The sequence below is a fragment of the Trichosurus vulpecula genome, chromosome 7 (genome assembly GCF_011100635.1).
Source record: "Trichosurus vulpecula isolate mTriVul1 chromosome 7, mTriVul1.pri, whole genome shotgun sequence".
Lineage (NCBI taxonomy): Eukaryota > Metazoa > Chordata > Mammalia > Diprotodontia > Phalangeridae > Trichosurus > Trichosurus vulpecula.
Window position 1 is genome coordinate 49,877,074 of NC_050579.1, and position 20,311 is coordinate 49,897,384.

The 20,311-nt window shown below is 42.3% G+C and overlaps 1 protein-coding gene across 2 annotated transcripts in view; it reads left to right on the forward strand.

Moving 5' to 3' along the window:
* The first annotated feature begins 926 nt into the window (after positions 1 to 926).
* Positions 927 to 20,311, forward strand: part of TBX15 (T-box transcription factor 15) — a 145,544-nt gene continuing 126,159 nt past the window's right edge. Inside the window, exons 1-2 of one of the 2 annotated variants that reach the window (XM_036768095.1) lie at positions 1,109 to 1,277; positions 1,574 to 1,714. In XM_036768095.1, coding sequence (XP_036623990.1) covers positions 1,642 to 1,714 — 73 coding nt within the window. In that variant the 5' untranslated portion in view covers positions 1,109 to 1,277; positions 1,574 to 1,641. Of the gene's footprint in view, positions 1,715 to 20,311 lie in introns of both variants that reach the window. The other variant, XM_036768094.1, reaches the window with a different exon arrangement.

Below are 20,311 nucleotides of genomic sequence, written 5' to 3' on the forward strand. Positions count from 1 at the left end.
AGGCTCCCCCTCCCACAAGTCCCCCAGACCCCATTCGGAAAGCCAACTTGTGGTGTTGAGAAAACTTCCGAATTAGTTTTCTTCATCGTAAAAAGTATATGGGTTCTTGTTGAGACAGGTACACGGGGGGAGAAAGGGACTTTAATTTAATTTTTGAAGATGTTTAATAGTAAAGCTGTTGGGGAGCAGCGAGGATTAAACCGAAAGGAGACTTCAAACAAAATAACTAATGAAACTCTGGCGCTGTCAGCTCTAAATGCTGAGCTTAGGTAATTCTGTTGGGCAAGTGGAGATGCAACAGCCCAGTGCTCATTGAAAGACACTTTGCGAATCCCACAAGGCTGAGTCCCAAGTTTCAAGGTCTTTATTGACGATCTGGGAGGCATCTAAGACAGCTGAATTAGAAAGAAATGGTTTTGAACTTGGAGTTTGAGGAAACTTCATTTTTCGACCCTAAGGTTGCGCTAAGTTTAGGTTTCCCCTTCCCATCTCACCCCCAATTTAAGTGGGATCCGGGGAAACAAGGGTTAATGTTGAGGCTAACTAAGGAGAGACAAATAGGCCCAAGTTCTTGCCTCCTAGCCTCAGTCTCTCCTAGTTTCTCATTGGACAACAGCTTTGGGGTTTCTCTTGTTCCCTCTTCCCCTATTGGTCGGGGGCTTGCTTTTTTCCCCCTTTCTCCCTCTCTCCCTTCCCCCTCCCTCTCCCCCGCGCCTTTGACTGGCACACACAGCCTGGCCCCAGCTCCTCGGGAAAGGGAGGAATTAAAAAAAAAAAGTTTCCCAGAAGTTTGGATCAGCGGAAAGACGAAGAGAGGGGGAGAGAGAAAAAGAGAAAGAGGGAGAAAGAGGGAGGGAGAGAGGGGAGGAGAGAAAGAGAGGGAGGGAAAGAGGGGGAGGAGAGAGCAAAGGAAGAGGAGAGGAGAGGAGAGGAAAGGAGAGAGAGAGAGAGAGAAAGAGAGAGAGAGAGAGAGAGAGAGAGAGAGAGAGAGAGAGAGAGAGAGAATTTAAAAAAAGATGAAATCCAGTCCGAACAGCCTTTGAGCCTGCCCGGGAGGGGGCAGGGGGGGGGAGCGAGGCAGGGGTGGGGACACCAGCCAGCTCCGCTCAGCTGTCCCGGAGCCTCCACCACTGCAGCCGCTGCCGCCGCCTCCGCTCCGCCGGGGTCCAGCGCCACAGCCTCTTCCCCAAGCTCATGTAGCAATACTGTCACCGCTACGGGCCCAGGTTCCTAATTGCCAGGGGCGGCGGGGGACGCTTTCCGGAGACTGAGGCCGAGTGAGTGGGGTGGCAGTGCTGGGCTGTGGGGGGGGTGGGGGGAGGGGTAGAGAGGACTCTGAGAAGCCACCACCTCCGCCAGCGCCGAGACCCACTGCCGCAGCCGCTGCTGCTCTAGCCACCCTCTGTTGCTGCTGCGTCTTCCCGGCTGAGGCTCCTCAGGCCGCTCGATCTTAGCGCACAATTTGGAGCCGGCTACGGGTGGGCTGGCGGTCCAGGGCGCAGGGCGGCTAAAATGAGTGAAAGGAGAAGATCTGCAGTCGCCTTGAGCTCCCGAGCACATGCTTTCTCCGTAGAAGCCCTGATTGGGACAAATAAAAAGCGCAAACTCCGAGACTGGGAGGAAAAGGGTTTGGATCTGTCCATGGAGTCCCTGAGCCCCGCGGGACCGCTCGGAGACGGCGAGGACGCGGCTCACTGCCTGGAGCCCCACCCCGGTGAGTACGGCGTGCGTAGCAGGCGGCGCCGGGACAGGGGGCAGAATGTAAATCCAGGAAGGTGGGGGGCTGGTCTTTCCCTTTTTCTATTCTACTTTGTTTTTTCTCCCTTTCTTTACTTTTTATTTCCTTCGCCCCTCATTTTCGTCTTTCCTTTTTTCTTCTGCAGTTCTTTAAAAGGAAAAGATTTTGTTTTCTTTTACAAAAATGTCTCTCTCCAATCTTACCAGACGGCTATTGAAAACTTTTTTTTTTTTTTGGCGGGAGGTATGGTGTTGCTATTCTGTTATAAAACTAACCTGCAGAAATATGTTAATTAAGTTGAGGAGTGGTGTCCTTTCTGGGGAGTGCATTCCAAATTCTGGGCCATTTCGATTCCGCGATAAATGTGTAAGCGCCTGGGCAGCTGAGAATGAGCAGCTCTTCTCTTGAGCGACTCAGAGAACCATTTCTTCCTCAGAAAGAAAACTCTGCTTCACTTAGGATCCCTCAACTTACTTTACCCCTTGGTCAACCCCCTTGTCCTTTTCCACCTTGCTGGGGTTGAAGTTGTGTGTGCGGTGTGTGTGTTTTCCTGGCTATAAGAGATCGAAATTACATTATTACTGTATTTGTGTATAAGTTCATATTTATACGGAAATTCTTTTCACATATCCTTATTCTGTCTCTTGGATATATTCCCCAGACATTCGCATTCACTGAGTAGACAGAAGCATACAATTAATTTATATAAGACATGTATATCTGCAAAAACATTACAAAATTGCCCTCTTGATCTGTTTTTGAACAGAATTGTAGAAGAAAAAAAAGCTTACATCTTTCTTGTGCCAAGTGCCAAGATTTCGCCTGTGAAAAAGCAGCGTAGGTCGAACAGCTGTTATCAGAAGAAACTTAGACACACGCACACATATAACACATGCAGCCTCTTTTGGTTGTTTCGGTACATACCCAGTCCAGAGATTTTAAAGCATTTCTGGAAGCGATCTCATGGATCTGGGGGCGGTGAGGGGGGAGATGACACATGCTTAGAGAAATTGGGAAAGGGGAGACGAGCTCTAGAGAGACCCCAGACAGTCAACTTACAGAGGGCAAGGGCAGCGGGAAGAAAGAGAAAATCTTGTTCCTTTTAACAGCCTGGCCTAGGGAAGACTCGGAGAAGGGGGCAGCTGTCTGCTACATTTTTTTTTTAAAGCAGTGACAGTTCAATTTCCACGGCCACGAGGCTAATAATAATGCGATTAAAGGGTGGACTTCGGAGACAGGATTTTATGAATTCTTCGTGTTTTTGTGTCAAGTTACGGTATTTGGCTTTAGTGTTGGAGAATTATTTTTATTAGACGGTGAAAAGAAAATTAAAAGGAGATTTATATCGGCGGAATACGTCTACGCATTCACGGGCGCAGGAATTTGGAACACTGGTAATGTGATTTAAGTATTGCTTCTCTCCCTGGGCAAGTGCTCAAAGTCTCAGAGAATGTTAAGCTCTGGAAGTCATATTGTGCAACTCCTTCATTTTTACTGATGAGGAAAATAAACAACAAAGGAGGTAAAACGACTCGCCCAAGGTCAAACGCATCTAGGTAGGAGAGAGCTGGACCTGGAATCCATGTCTTCTTGGCTCCAAGCGTCGTAAATAGTGAGTTCTACTCCATCATCCTGCCTCTTAACACTGCCGTGGAACCGATTCTGTAGCTCTATTTTAGTACTCTTGCCCCTTAGTAACCAGAGCTCTGGCAAGGGTTTCGAACAGGCAGCGTTTGGAGTTTCTGCCTGCTCCATTTCCCTTTCAATATTCTTCCTATCCGAGTTAAAATTACTAAGGGAATAGCTTCCACAGCAAAATTGGGAGTCTTTTCCCCATTTAACACCCCCCCCCACACACACTCCGCAACAATATTTCTCTTTGATTCTTCTCAAAAGCTACGCACTGCAGGCCGATCCTCCTCGGTTTAGCTCTTCTGTGGTTTCGCTGTTAAAATGGAATTACGCAAGTTCTCCTAATCAGAGTCACGTTCTTGGATTTTTCTTTCTCTGCTTCTCAGCTGGAAGATCAAGGTCTGGGTGTTTGGCAGCCAGGAGAAAAATAGAGCTAAGGAAGGGAAAATGGAAGCATTCTTTGGGGAAAATGTAAACATTTGAAAATAATAACAGTAGCATATATATATGTATACACACACACACACACACACACACACACACACACACACACATATATATATATATGAAAACCTATAGCCCTTCGTTTTCTTACCCTTCTACAAAAAGAAGGTAACTTTTGTAGAGTACTCCCAATTTGCCAATTTACTATCTTCAAAAAACAAAAGCAAAACCACACTTAAAGGAAACAAGAAATGATTTCTTTTAGGAAAGAGTGGGGAGGGCATTTAAAAATGAAATCAATAGTATCTCTTTCCTCCTTCTGCGAAGCTCCTACTTTTCCCGAGACTTCCGCGTGGGAAGGAATAAGTATCTGCAGAAAGAAGGTTCCACCCGCGTTTGTGCGTGGAGCCGACAGAAAAGTGAGCCACCCTCCTGAAGGGGAGATCAGGCTTTGCCAGTGAGGGTCCCGAGATTCGTTGATAGTTCCTGTGAGGTGAGCGATCTGGGCAAATAACGCAGACCAGGAGCTGAGGCGCCCAGGGAAGGAGATCCTGGAGCGAACGCGTGAGCTGGCACTTTGATGGATTTGGAGGACTGGGGTTCTTCTGCTAATTTCTCCTTTTCGTCGTCCCGACTCTCCATAGCAGCAGAAACAGAAATTACGACCAGATTTAAAGGGGAAATAAAGGTAACCAAATTAAACAACCGAACTGTGATCTGGAAAGGCAAGAGCAGGCGACTCTTTCAGCCCGTCGGGTCCCTGGCCCATCACTACTTGCGACCTCTTCCTTTCCCGCACTTAGGGGAGAAACGCGGCCAAGAGCTATGTCAGATCCTTCCAGAGAATAAAATCTAGGGCGGACAGGGCTCGAGGAGCATGACGATGATTATTTAGAAGGACAATTGGGGTTTGTGTTTATATTTGATTTAGCTTTAGTGAAAGGCCATAGCCGTGTTTTAGCCATGGGACAAGATTCACAAAACCTGAGAGTGCTGAGAAGAGCAGTTTTCCTCTTTTTTGTTTTCTTCCCTTCTAATCTTCTCTCTCTTTCTCTCCCCACCCCAACCCTTTCTCTTTGGTTTCAATCACAGCTTGATTTTCTTTAATTGCTCGCGAGGCGAAAGCCCAAAGACGATGATAATAATTTCCTCATCCCTCGCCCGCATAACGGGAACGTCTATCATAACGAAGCAAAAGTCAAAGAGTGGTGGGCGGGCAGTGGAAGGAAAAAGACAAAAAGCCATCGAGGCACCTAACACCTATTCTGTCAAGTTTCCAATTAATCGCAGTGGAAATAAAGAAAAAAGCTCAGGGTCACAACCTTGGACCTTGAAACTTTCAATGAACTTCGATGGGGCAAGAAGGCATTTCTCAGATTCTGGGCGCACGCACGTGTGTACCAGTTCAAGAGGCAAAGTTCCCCAGGATTCTGGAAAGCCAGAAGCTAGGGAGCCGGAAGAGAAGGGTCAAGTATCGTTGTCCCAATTGTGCCTCCCGCCGGGCTTTCTTGCGCCCCTCGACCTTCCCTGCCCCCAAAGCGCCCAGGGCCTCTCCAGTTGCGGCCTTGAAAAGACCTTCGCGTAACCTGACAGTCTCCACTTTCTAACCCTGCCTAGTATGTTTTAACTCCAGATCCCATCAGGTTTCCCCCGCAAAACATTCGGGATCTTCCCGTCAAAAGCCGCACTTAAATAACTCAGACGTTCTCGGCTCCGGCTTGTAGCCACCGGCGGAGAGCACTTTGAGGCTTAGCGCTCGGAAGATTACAAGGCCTACCAGAGCGCTTTGAGGTTCGCCCTCAGGCTACGCAAAAGCCTGCTCCTTTGGGCTGGTTTGGGAAATGTCGCTGGTCCGCGGGGTTCCTTGGACGCCCAAAAAGAGGGCAGGACGGTGCAGGGACCCCCAGAACGTGCTAAAGACCTGGCTGAACTGCCTGGGGCTACATCTGCCCGCGAGATGAATCTTGACGCCAGACTTGAGGCTCTCTGATTTAGGAAGCCACTTTAACCTGGGCGGGGTTTTAATTCTATCTCCTTAGCGAAGTCAATTCCCCTCAACTAAAGTCAACCCCGGGAGAAATCAAAGGGAGTTTGTTTTTGTTTTTAGTGATGTTTGGGTGATGGAGGAACGATTGACTAGGTTTCCATGTGGTTATAGATTTGTGAATGTGCGCCCAAGCGCTCGAAACTGGGCGAGAAAGCATACAACTGATAATATCAGCCGCAACGAGAGGGACCGATAATATTGCTGAGCACAGTAAATTTCTTCCTTGTAGTTCTGTGGCTCAGCCTGAAGAGCTCAAAGAGGCTTAGGGAATCTCTTCACGATTCTCCTTCCTTCCAGAGAGATACAATTACCCGGGTTTTCCAGATGTGACCGACCCCTTGTGAGTGTTAGAATACTGCATGGTCTCTGCAGATTTGATTACGCCAAGTCAATCCGGAGCTGGGTGTAGAGTTTTGGCTCAGTCTCTCAGATGAAATCCTTTGGGGGAGAAGAGAGTGTGTGAGAGAGTGTGCTTGGGTGAAAGATTTTACGTGTGTGTCCCGTCCCAACACAGAGCAAGACATGCATAAGTCTTCCTTGCTATTTTGAAATGTGGTTCCCTATGTCAGGTCTTTTATAAGTGCCTCTACGTGAAGGGGATAGCCTGGACTTCTAGAGGGAGGTCTGAAATTGTCATCGACTGATCTTGACTGTCTAAGAGGATGTTAGTTCCCTGGTTCATAGTGGTGAGATACTTTCTCTGGGGACTGTCAGACAAATTTATAAATGTAAAAAGTCGTATGGTGATGTGGTGCTCTGTGTAGTAACTGCGGTGAGTATGTCTTGGAAGGAATAATAATTATATTACGCCATCCGAACTTTGAAAAGATTATTGGTAAGTAAAGAGTACTGAGCCCGTCAAATTAAGTGTTCTAAAGTCTTATAAACAAATGCTGCTGGAATAATGGGAATGGCAACACCACCAGGTGAAATACCTTTTAAATTTCAAGGGTGGTTTAAAGCATATGGGAGAGATAGGGAGACTTTGTAGAATCTCCCAATTTTTTTTTTTAATTTTTGCCTGATAACCTTTCTAAAGAAAGATTTGATCAGGTTAAAAAAGTGATAGTGTCCGGTTAGATCTCCTCAAATGTGATCTCTCTTCCCCTTCCCCCTCCCAGACTTCTTGTATAAAGGGCAAGGGTGCACACATGCTTAGCAGAAGGTTTTCCATTTCATCAAAGCCTCAGGGCAAATAAATATACTGTTGCCTCCCTCCAGTCTCTTCCTGGGTGCAAGCCTGGACTCTCTTCTCTGCCTCCTCCAAGCAGATCATCACTGGATGTTAAAAGAGAACTCTCAAGGGTTTCCCAGACCGAATATCCATTCAGATAAGTTCAGATAAGGAGCCCCCAGTGTTCGGGGAGAAATAGAGATCGATTCTTTCCCAAACTCTTCAGGAGAGGGTCCTCAGATGATGTGCGCACAGATCCTAGCACGATGGCCCACCAAGCACTCATAGAGCTGGTATGCATAACAGTACACCTTGGTTTTTCTAATTCACATGTCAAGTTCCTGTTAAGTAAAAATCAGTGAGATGAACAAAGGGAGAAGTCCATACTTTAAAGGTTCATGGAAGTTAACTTAAATTTCTAGATACCCCAGAAAAATCTTTTCAGCGATCTTAAACAATGTCATGAAATTCTGTAAAGATTGATCAAAACTGAATTAATTTAAATGTATTTTAATTAAAGAAAATATGAAAGTTACTCTGAGAAGCATTCGAGAGACGACCAGTTGGATCCTCAAAGGGGACAGCTGAGTTAGAGAGCCTTGCATCTACCAGCAAATCAAAATTAAACAAGTTGGCCCAGGTAAATAGACAATCTACAGAACTGAGGTGAGTTGCTAAGTCTCTCCCTCACCCCCTCAATTGTAGGTGTTGCTCTTCTTGCCTCCCTCTAATTATCTGGATAATTTCCTCCACTCTTCATTTTACTGTGCCTGTGTGGACACAAGATTAATAGAAAAAGTCACTCAGAAACAACTAAGGACAAAATGTTTTTTCACATAAGAGTGAAATATTGTACTTAAAAAGCTTTCTTATTTTATCCAAGATAATTGAAGGTCTCTTAAAAAAACCCCTTGCTGGTGTAAACTTTTCACAATTATTGTAGTCATTATTACCTGTCTTTCAAAAAGTACCTAGTAGAATTAAATGAAACACTAATTGTGGAATCTGGTCCATTTTACACTAGAGTACAGACGAATCCCTTCTTAAATCTGTTAGCTCCTTCCCATGGCAGGGCCAGATGACAAAAGTCAATGTCAAAATCTGTACATTTCATGGAAAATGGGAGGATGAGCAGATGGGAATTTGCTTTTCAATTCTGGAAAGACAATTAAATAATTGATTAAATAATAATTCTGGGCTGTATGTGGCTATCCTTTTCTGGACTTCCAGAAGGAACAAAGCAGCCTCACAGAAGGTAAAATTTTAGTGGATTTTTTCATCAGAAGTTTTAATTTTGATGTTTGGTGAATATTTCCACATAGTGGCAGGTAACTTAGAGAATTTAAATTCAGCTTGAAAAAAGAAAGACTGATTTTTTTCTTTTTTTTTTCTGTTTCCTCCACATTGATCATTTTTACTTCTCCCTCCCCACCCCCAGGTTTCCTAGTGAGTTTAAGTTCAGAATTTTATGTGTGCCTGTCTGAGATCAGATGGTTAAAGACTGAACCCTAGCTAAAGACCCAGCAGGGAAGAGCAATTAGCAAATTCATGAATGGGGTTCTGTTTACACTTCTATTAAGAAGGATAATTATTTGTTAATTTAAGTAAGACCTTATGCCTTGGTTATAGCTATTAGCGGTGATGCCTCAGCCTGAGTCTTTCACAGGAAATGTAAGAGGTGGGGAATTCAGACATACTTGTAAAATTCAATTACATTTTCTTTTTAATCAAAGCAGAAGTTTCCAGTTAAAACAAACTTAAAGTTGTAAACAAGCCCCATAACTTCTCATTCTTTACTGCTGACACACCCAATGTTTGGTCTAAGTACTCTATGTATATACAACATAATGTATATAACTATAGATTTGTTATGTCCGTTATGATGTTCATTCATTAATTAATTTGTTCACCAATTTACGGCCTCTTTATTACATTCATACTGTGTGCTGGGTGTTGGGGGCTGGGGAGATACAAACTTTAAATAAGACATGAAACTCTCCATGGGCATATTATGGCATTATAGTAATATTCTGTATTACAGTAATATAGAATAACACTATAATATAGATAATGATGGAGGAGAGAGAGAAACAGAACGATAGTTTCACTGTAGCTTTTGCTGATCTAATTTATTTACAAACAGAGCATCTCAATTTTGGGAGGCCTTTGGGGATGTCACCTCCAGGTTTTGTTTGACAATTGTAGAAAATCCCCAAGGTTGAAGCCATGCCCCTAGTTTAGCCTTTAGATTGGATCCTGATGTTATAGAATAAAGGATAAAGGAAAACACAGATTGGGGGAAGGGTCAGTCCTATGGTGGGAAGTTTCTTTAATTTATTTGATGATGACATTCACTTTGAAAAGTGTAGATGGATTTTACTGTGAATACTAATCTCACATTTTTCATCCAGTGAGTAAATTGTACAGTTATTAGGGTCTGGGGAAACTCAGAGTAAATAGTAGAGAGAATATGAAAACAACCGAGCTTTTGTTTTATTTGGTTTTTAAGATAAATGAAACGTAGAAATAATATAAAATATGCAAAAGCCCTTCTCCTTCTCATCTCTTGTACCTGCATTGACCATATTAAGCTTCTCTGAGGATCAGATGAACTGGTGTGCATGAGAACACTTTGAAAAGTACGAATCATTAAGGGATTATTATAATGCAGCCAGCAGAGACCATGGGGTTTAAACTTACAGAACTCAAGTGAATGCCATGATGTTACTCTCCTCACTATCCCCCTTGTTTCCTGTTTAACACCGGCCCACAATACAATGTTTATTTTTAAAGCCCTAGACCAGGGCTCGTAAAGCCCTGTTTTCACTCTTACCTCCTCCTGTGGCTTACTTGACCCCCGACCTGCCCCCCTCCCATATGAGAATCAGAACACCAACTCTTCCAGCAAATTTCAGATGGGCTTTCACTGTGGAAGGAATTTTGATTTTACCCCCTTCCTGTGAAGGGTTCCCTGGAAAAATTAGACAGTTTCAATTACCTTCAAAAGTCAATTAATTGGGCCCAAATCACAGATTACACCTCCCTTTCTTCCGTTTGCCTTTGGCTGGGTATCCTGTGTTTCCTAAACTCTCCTCTCCAGCAGCTCCTCATCCTGTCCTGGGCTAGCTGGTTTCAGAGAACACGGAATATTTTTCTTTTTCCTCAGATGACAGAGAGCAAGAAAGCAAGAGAGGGCCCTGGTGGAATGGCTGCCCACAGAAACCTAATTTCTGTTGCCGTATTTTAGCTACAGCCTCAAGTTTCCCTCTCCATCCCCTTAACTAGGTCCTCTCAGCTCCCTATACTCCAGCTTCAGGCAATGTGTCTAGAGCTGGGGAGGTCTTACTGTACCCTTCAGCTCAAGGCAGATTCCATATGTTCAGAAACCTTGATTGTGGCATTTTAAATAACCAGGGACACTGGAGTGCATGATGGCTGATTCCTCTCATAAGCTCCAGTTACTTCATCCTGTTGACTATGAGGTAAAGGGATGGGGTTTTGGGGGTGGAGGTTGGGGAGGGGGGCATAAAAGAAAACAAAAAAAATTCCACCGAAAATGCAGCTAAGATGGGGCCCAAGGATCTTACACCTCACGCCCTGAGGGGGATTTGAATTTTGCTTTCATCAGGCCCAGCAAATTTCAGAAGAATCAAACTGACTTCAAACATTAAGAGCAATTAGAAACCAGGAATCTCTCTGCTTGCTGAACTTTTTATCCCTAAACATTTCCAAATGGGTAAATCTAGGGTCAGGAGATGTCTTAGCAACCCTATTACAGAGGATAGTAATAATCTAGCCTGTTCAAAAAGCAAAATGTCATTTAAAATTAATAGTTTTGCTAGTGTAGTTAATATCTTTGCTTGCTTAGATGTAACTTTGTAGTAATATGAGCAAGCATTTAAATGACCCAATAGATCAAGAGTCATATTGGGTATTGTGTATTATACAACCCAGTCCCTGAGGTTGGTGTGATAGTACACTTGAATAAATAACAAACACTGTGCCGGAAAAGCTTGATCCAGGATGCTTTGCCTGTTAATCATCCAAAATAAATGAATACATTTTCCTTCCTGGATTTCCCATTCTGGTGTATCATCAGGGTGTTGAGTTGACTTCAGCTATGCCAGGTCATGCCAGCAGAGCTCAGTCTCTGGCAGGCCCTACCAAGGTATATAGGCTTTGAGCATGGGCTCAAGGACAGACAACTCATCTTTTATCAGGGTACAAACCTAGCTAAATTAGGGGAGGCTCATCAATGAGATGAGTGACTCATCAGTCACTGTCACTTGGACTATTACATTGTTCAGGGGTTACCATCTGTACTGGGTGAAGGATGGTCTGTGCCCAGGAAATCAGAGATCTTTGAAGTATTGAGTAAATTTTGAAAATAGAACAAAAAATTAAGACAGTGTCAGATGACAATTGGCTCTTTGCAGTGTCCATCCCCAGAGAGCTGTCGAATGATTGATTATCATTCTAGCAAATAAACCTCTTCAGTCTCTGTCTTAAAAAGCAGTGAGGGAAAGGCAAGGACACTAAAGTTAAAAGAATTAAGTATCACCTAGGTCCTAAACTGAGCCCTTAATTGTGACCCAGCTTTGCATTTCTTGGTGCCACAGGTCCAATGGCTTGGCTTATCAGGGCTTCTGTTTCTGCCTTAGGAAAAAAAAGTAAATATAGCAATGTGAATTTCCTTCCATACTGGGAGTTCTAAACAAAAGTAATTATAAATGTTTATGAAGCATATTCCAAAAAACAGAAATGTTTTTCACAGAAAATAGGCTCTCAGAGGGATGGCAGAACTTAGTGGAAAAGAACATTACTTTGGAATGAAAGAAATGTGCATTTGAATTCCACCTCTGCCACCAAACAGTTCAGGATGTGCCCATTTTACAGATGAAGAAACAAAAGTTCAGAGAATTAAATTGACTTGCCTGAAGGCACCGGATTAGTAAATGGTGGAATGTGCTCCTTCCACTATATACACTATACCTTACATCTACTCTGTGACTGGAAGCAACATGACTTGGAATACAGATACCCTTTGGTATTTTCAAAAAACAGTCACCATATACCTACCGGATGGAATCAGTGGGACTGAGCTGGTTTGTTTGTTTTTTTAAATTTTACTTGTTAGGTAGAGGGAACTCCCTGTACACAAACTCCCTTCTATTGATGCAGATGAGCAAAGACTGTATCTTACAGTCTCAGAGGGTGGTTTGGGCCACTTCAAAGTTGAATGACCTGCCTACAGACATGTCCCTGGTGTGGCATTTACCTCTGGGGTCCTTAGTCCCTTCCGTTGTTGTTGACTCATTTCAGTTCTCTTCCCATTCTTCATGATCCCACTTGGGGTTTCCTTGGCAAAGATACTGGGGTGGTTTGCCATTTCCTTTTTCCAGCTCATTTTACAGATGAAGAAACTGAGGCAAACAAAGTTAAGTGACTAGCCCAGGTTCACACATCTAGTAAGTGTCAGAGGCCAGATTTGAACTCAGGAAGCTGTCTTCCTGACTTCAAGCCCAATGCTTTATCCACTTCAACACCTGTCTGCCCAAACCTCTAACTCCTCACTTTACAGATAAACCATATGAGAAGCAGGATTGCACTTGGGACTTCCTGCCTCTGAGTTCTCTATCCTGCCTCTTGCAGGCAAAATTAATTGTCACAAAATTGGACTTTAACATGACAGAAAGTATTAGTTCCTATTTTTCATGTCAAGCTTGCTAAGCCGAGATCTTGATTTGGCAATGTTATTAGGATGCTAAAAGCATGACTTGGGGAGAGACAAAATGCTTGTCAACAAGATAGATCAGAAGTCTGCATGGCATTCAAGCCCACTATTCATAGCTGCTGAACTTGTGGTGGTGTCAGAGCCAATCAGCACAAAGGAAGACGTGTCCAAGCAGCACGTAGGAGTGATTCCTCATGTTTCTGTCTTGTGAGAGTCTAATTTCTTATGGACTACTGCAGCTAAAATTGAAACCCAATAGTGCCCTCTTTCTTAAGCCCTTGCCATATTTACTTGCTTTTATGAACAAACAACAGAGTACTTACATTCCAGTAGCAATGCATATCTTTGGTGGTATGCAACCAGATGGCAACATTTTGTAATATACTCAGTGAGTCCTATTACAACATGCTGGACTTACTGGCATCATAGCATAATGGAAAGAACACTGGTTTTGGAATCAGGCAACCTGGACTTGAGCCCTGTCTGTGTGACCTTGGGCAAGTCATTCATCTTTCAAAACTTCAGTTTCTTCACCTGCACAATTTTAAATTTTATTCTTAGGTAGAGGGATCTCCATGTACAGAAACTCCCTTCTATAGATGCAGATATGTGACATAATAATAACAATATGTAACACAATTGTATGCATGATAATGTGTAACAGAATCTCAGAATATCCAAGTGGGAGAGAACCTCAATGGCCATCTATACAACCCATCCCTGAACAAGAATTTCTTTTTCTTTCAACAATATCCTTGATACATGGTTATTCAAGCCTTTGCTTGGAGAACTCTAAGGAGAGGAAGTTCACTACCTATCTCTTTAGCTCATTTCATCTTGGCATAGCTCTAATTGTTAGGAAGTTTTCCCTTATATTAAGCCAAAATTGGCCTCTTTCGAGCCATTCCTGGTGTCTAGTTCTGCCCTCTGGGGATAAGCAGAACAAGTCTGACCCATCTTTCCCGTGAGAATCCTTAAAATACTCAGACTTCTATCATGCTGAAAATGTTTCTTCTCCAGGGTAAACTCCTTAGACCCTTCAGCTGATTCTCATATAGAGTGATCTCAAGTCACTACAACATCCTGAATGTCTTCCTAGGAATGCACTCTGTTTTATCAGTATTTTCCCTAAATTTTACACCTAGAACTGAACACAATATTTTAGGATAGAACACAATGGGATCATTAATCCCCCAGTCCTTCAGCTGTACTTCTTTTAATGAAAACTCATTTTGCATTAATTTTTGCTTCTTTATTACATGTTGATGTATCAATGAACTTGAAATCAACTAATTGCTCTCCCTCCTAAATCTTCCAACTAGATAGGAGTCAGTATGGTGCAAAAGAAAGACCAACAAGTTGAGTTCGAATCTTGGATCTACTTCTTGCTACCTATGAAACCCTGGGCTAGTCACTTAACTTCTCTGGGCCTCAGTTCTCTCGTCTGTAAAATGAGGAATTTTGACTTTTTAAGTCCTTTAAGATACCTTCCTTATAGCTCTATATTTGTGATACCATTCCCCTCTACCCAATCCTGTCTTTTTTTAAGTTGATATTTTTGAACCCACATGGAAAGCTTTGCATTTATTCCTACTAAGTTTCATCTTTTTACATTTGAACTGAATGTTCTAGCCTGCCAAAGTCTTTTTGCACTATCTACTTCCTGAGATTGTTATGCGCTTAACTATGATGTACATAATGTGCTTTGTAACAGTAAAATGCTATACATCTACCCAAGTTTCTTCCAGATTTAAATCCTATAAAATTGTAATCCTCAATCCTATGTAGGACGTCATTGCCAAAGAGTTCATTATATAGTGGCTAACCTGCTGGTGAGAAATCACCTTCGATTTAGGTAGGATGGTCCTTGAAAAACACACTTTCTGTTTCTGGGACTCTATTTGAAGCCCACCTGTCAAAAGTTATGCTCTGCTAGAAGAGACTTACCTTAGAGACTCTAGGTTCAATCCATGTCAGCATGAGACGTTAGAGCAGGATTTTATGGAAGAAGTGCTATATAAATGTGAATAATTAGTCTCATGATCAGGATAACTACTCATAGATTAAAATCAGGCATAAGGTATGAGATTTAGCCATGTAGCATTTTGGACCAGTGTAAGGGGAAACGTCCCTGAAACACTTCTAAATTTATTTGTATTTTTAACATTTTCTCCATCACTTTCTTAAGTCCAGACAAGTAACCAAAAAAAATTCAGCCCTGATTTGTAGGGCTTGTTGGTTTCTGAAGGAGTAAACACTCACACTGAGTATTTCATAATGGTGCCTGTACAAGCTGGTTTCAGCACACTCCTGGAGACTAAGGACCCCATCCCAAGTTAACAGGAAAAATGCTTTTAAATGGATAAAATTAAATACTTAAGATTACAAAGGAAACATGTTATATTGTAATACAGGTAAGAAACTATTAAAAGCTTGCAAAGCCCCTGGAATTCCAGCTTAAGAACTCCTGACCCATTGTAATATCCATGGCCAGAGTATCATGGTGGCATCAAATACCTTCTCTGAGGCATATTCGCTATGTGATCCTGGGCAAATCATTTAGCTTCCCCAAGACTCAGGCTCATCATTTATAAAATGGGGATCACAATACCTTTTTCATAGAGACTTTAGAAGAGTTTGAGGGAACTGAAAAGCATTTTCTGTGGCTTTGTGAGGCTTCTGATTCCACTTGGTGTTCAACTACAGCAACACATGCAGAGGTGATGTATTTTGGCTAAACCATTTTTGAATTGAAATAACTGATGTCTCTTCTGCCCTGTTTTTAAGGTTCTTAACAAGTAGCCAAGAAGTTTTCACGTGATGAAAGAGATGGTAGGTTCTTAGGAAAGTCCCAGGTACTTAAATGACTCAGGTGTTAAGAAAGTTTCACCTCTGAGCCTCTTTTTAAAGTGAAGAATCCATGACTTAGACCTGAACTCAACTTGCCTTGGAGCAGAGGATGAACCAGGAGGCAGATGGGCATTAGTAGGTAGGCTTTGGTAAGAAACAGTAGACACAAACAGTTTGACATAAAGGAGAAAGAGCAAAAGGATCAAAGGAAGTGAAGAAGGCCCTAAAATGGGATGCCAGAGAAAAAGCCACGTGGGGAAAGCTTTTGAGAGAAATAGCAGAAACTCAGAAAATGACAAAGAGAATGATAACAGATTGTATTTGAACTGCTAAGCTGTAGCTGCCTTGAGTTTTCAGTCTTTCCTTTATGAGGTCACTTTCTTCAGGAAACAGAGAGGTTCCCAAAAATAAGTGAAATCACTTAAGATTTTCTTTCGTTCTCATGCTCCACATTGGATTTATGTCATTTCCTGGCAGCAAGGCGGGAAAAGTGGCTTCTCTGGGGAGGAGGGAAGCCACAGCTTCTTGTTGGAGCCAAGCCAGGTACCCATCTCCCACACAGGACAAACCAGTCCAAATGTGGAGGGCTGTCCCTTGGCTACCCAGGCCCAACTGCTGAATTTTGATACTATTTGAGTCCTGTTCCTTTTATACACTATGCTGTGGTACCCTATATCTCCTAGATCTTCAAATCACATATTTCTGGATTTGAGGTTTTGTGTAAGGAGTACTCAATTTGTAGTTAGAGGACTTGTATTTAAATCTGGGCTCTGTTGCTTCAAAGCTGTGTGCCCCTGGGCAGGCCACTTCATCTCTCTAGGCCTCAGTTTTCCCAACTTTAAAAGAAGGACTAGATGACATCATATGTTCTAAATGAATGATCCTGTGATCTTATGGCTTAGCCACACCCCCTTTATCCCTCTCCTCATTTTCCCAAGACCTAATCACTCCTCTTTTCTGTGAATGAGTTTTCTCTGATATTCAGACTCAGAGGGGCCAGAGGTTGATAGGCAGTATGCTGAAGTGAAAGCGTCCTAGACCAGGAGTCAGACACCTGGGTTCTAAACCTGGCTCTGCGTGATCTTGGGCAAGTGTGTCTTTTAATTTCACTGGATTTTAATGTTCTTATCTATAAAACAGGGAGATTGTAATTGGAAGGTAGGGAGAGTAGGGGAAACTTCACCCCAGGACCTGGGCATCCCCAGAGAAGGGCAGTGTCCCCAGATGACCTACCTCTGTCCCTTTCTGGTTCTATAAATTTTGAACTTAAGAAGATAAAAGGCCTTCATTTGTCATCTCATAATGTTAGAGAATCTATATGCGAGATATTTAATCGCTCTCATTTGGTAGTACTGTGGAGGAAAGTAAAGAGATGTTGAATGTCACCTTTCCATCCTTCCATGGGGCACATAGTAATGTAGGGAAGCACGAGACCTCTCCCCTCCTTTTACCAGTGTTACTGGCTAGCTAAGCTGTCAATCAGCATCAAGTTGCCTCAGTAATTGTTTTAATAGAATATTTTGTTTTAATGCTTTAATAGAATCACTTTTTAAGACATTTTAATAGAATCACTTCTCTTTGTATTAATTGAATAGAATCACTTCTATCTTGATGATGATTGACAACACAACTAGCCAATGACAGGGACACAGCAATGCTAGAAGAACATGGCGTTCTTCATCTACCTTATTTTCCCTTCACTTGCCAACAAAAAAGAAGATTCTAGATAAACACTTTGAGGATGCAGAGTTATTTCCTGGTTCAATAAATACCAGACTAATGGTACATACTACTGAGCCCTTAACCTGCCACTTAGCTATTCCTTTGCTATTGTGTAAATAATTGGAAGGTAGGAAGAGTAGAGGGAACTGGACATCCCCAGAGAAGGGCAGTGCCCTTAAATGGCCTATCATACCTATTAAGGAAAGGCTCCAGGGTGAAAAGAATTTGAGAAGTCTGAATTTTAGAAAGGATATTCTTGAACTTGGGGTGCCTATATTTTTCCAAACCTCCTCTGTGATTCTTCCACATAACAGGATTGGGCTACTTACTGAGTTTGATCTAAAATCTCCTTATCCTAAACCGTAGTCATTTTGAAATTCAGGGGAACATTAAATGGCTCTGTTGTACCCATTTTCTTCTTCATTCACAACAGAGATTGCTTCTGATGGATAATTGATTCAAAATGGAATGGCTTAAAAATGTATCAGCTGCAGCAACAGGCAATTCATGCATTGTAAGTATGGTTGATTTTTGAAAACTCTGGAATCACAGCTGAAATCTCTTTTCCATGGATTGAATTTACACGGGAAGAGTTCCTGATTTACACAGTGGCTTCTCTCTAATGCACGAGGATTAGGAAACAGCCTTGAAGAGTGACAGACGAGTATGTCTAGAAGAGCTACAACTTTCAGTGTGAGATAGTTACTTTGATTCTCTTATTTTTTTCATCACTCTCCAGCCAAAATGGATGATTAGCTCTTCCCCAGTCCTCCTCTTCACTCCTTCGCATTTGTGTGCATTTGTGTGATGCAGTACACAGAATTTTGGACTTGGACTGGGTATTGGGGGTGGGGCTCTAGGTGGGGATCACTTCTCTAATACTTAACTGTGTCACCTTTCCTTCCTGAGCATCAGGTTCATCATCTATAAAGTGTAAGGTTAACAATATCAACCTCGTAGTGTTGATAATGTATGTAAAGTGCTTTAAAAACCACAAAGGGTAATCATCAGCTGTTATTTATACATGAACTGAAGTCTGTCCTCACCTCCACTTGTTGAACCCCACCTCTGGTGAAGTCTGTTCTGATTCCCTCAACTGAAAGTGATTCAACCTTCCTCAAATTTTCCAAGATTACTCTGTCTGGCTTTTCTGCTTCTTTATATTCTCCCTGGTGTCACTTATTCGTGTACCTCTCATAGTCTCCTGGTAGACTGTATGCTTCTTGAAGGCAGGACTTTTCATTTCCTGTGTCCCCAGTACCTAGCGTGGTATCTTTCACACATCAAACAGTGATAGATACTTGAGGAATTGAAGTAAATTGGTGCATCAGCTATCGTTTGTTACCAAGCAACAGTACAATTATTCATTTCCCCAAATCTCTTTTCATGGTTACTATTAGACTCACATTTTCTAGACTGCAAGTTCCATAAGGGCGGAGAATGCATCTCTACATAGTAAGCATTCGATAAATATTTATTAATTAAATTGAATTTTTTTCTCCCCTCCCCAGCTCCAACTACCAGCTTATATTATCCTTCTAAAATATAGGTGACTTTAGTAGTAGGGATCTTGGGGGAACATTTTTTAAATATATTATTCAAGATATCCATTTGTATTTTTACCTCATTCTCCCTTGATGTACTTAGGCTTTATTCTCTAACCTGAAGTCATATTTCTCTAACAGGGTCTCGGAAAAGGCTTCAGTCTATGTATTTATGAAAGGTTTCTTTGGGTGTAGCTGTTCAGCCTTCTGTATCTCTTGATCCATTGTGGCTATTTTCAGGTCTGTCAAATCATAGACCAAAGACTGGCTCTATTTCAGGACTTGAAAAATAGTGTTTAGAAGATATTAAGAGTGAATGTTTGAATATGTCTCTATTGTAAAGCTAGATTTGCTCTCCTTGCTGACATCACAACCAAGCAGCCAAGTGGAGGATTTGTAACTTGACAATATGCAATAGGGACAGCAACAAATGGTTTTTCGGGCATATTTACCTATGAAACTCAGATAAAATTAACACAACTTTAAATTTCCAGTGTGGGGTAGGATTGGAACCAAAGAGAAAATTCTAAAAAACTTTGGGGACTATTTGTCAAAAGAAATTGACTATAAATAAATTGCTGAGTGTGTTGCTGATGTAAGTGGTAGAATTAACAGCTCAGGCTATGACTGTATATAAATAATGGAAAACAAATGGAGTCTTGGTCATATGACTTTTTCTACAGCATCTTGAGATAGTCCAAGTGCTTCCAGTACACCAGAGAAATCTCCAGCTGCAAAACCACCCTCGTCCTGGGAACATTATCTACAGCCTGGTACAACTGCATATTACGCAGATTAGACTGTGACATCACAGCGATTTGAGGAATCTCTATGATATTCTGTCTGGGTGGCATGGTAGTGACAAAGGAGATCAGGAGACGGTTTCTCCTGAGACAGGCCAGTTCTGGGTACTGTACCAATTCACACGTAGGAAACAGAGCTCAGGAAGGGCTGGGGAGGTAGTGTGTTGTGTGGAAGAAAGGCTTGCCAGCCTGCGTGGGTGAATTGGTTTCGGGTGTTAACATTTGTTTTTTTTCTTCCCCAGGACTTGACTGCATTCTCCTTTTTCTCTGCTTGTCTGGTTTCCTGGCTGAGTTGTTAGGAGCTACACAGCTGTGTAGCTCATTTCGGGTATGTGTTGAGGGTGATGTGGCTTGTCTTTCTGTGAGGGAACTTTTCTTAGGCATCAACAAATGTACATATTCCCCTGGACTTTAGAGGGATGTTTTGTTCATAGCCTTTTCAACTGGATAGTGACCCGAAATTCATTAACATGTAGTGGAGAATTCTTATGCATAGAAGGCAGTTTTATCTATACTTTAGACTCAGAAAATATCAGTTACTGTCAAAGTGTGGGACCTTAGCTCATTTGGTCTGTAATTGGGAAGTTGGTAAATTCAGAGGACCCAGAAGGCTTGAGATTTCC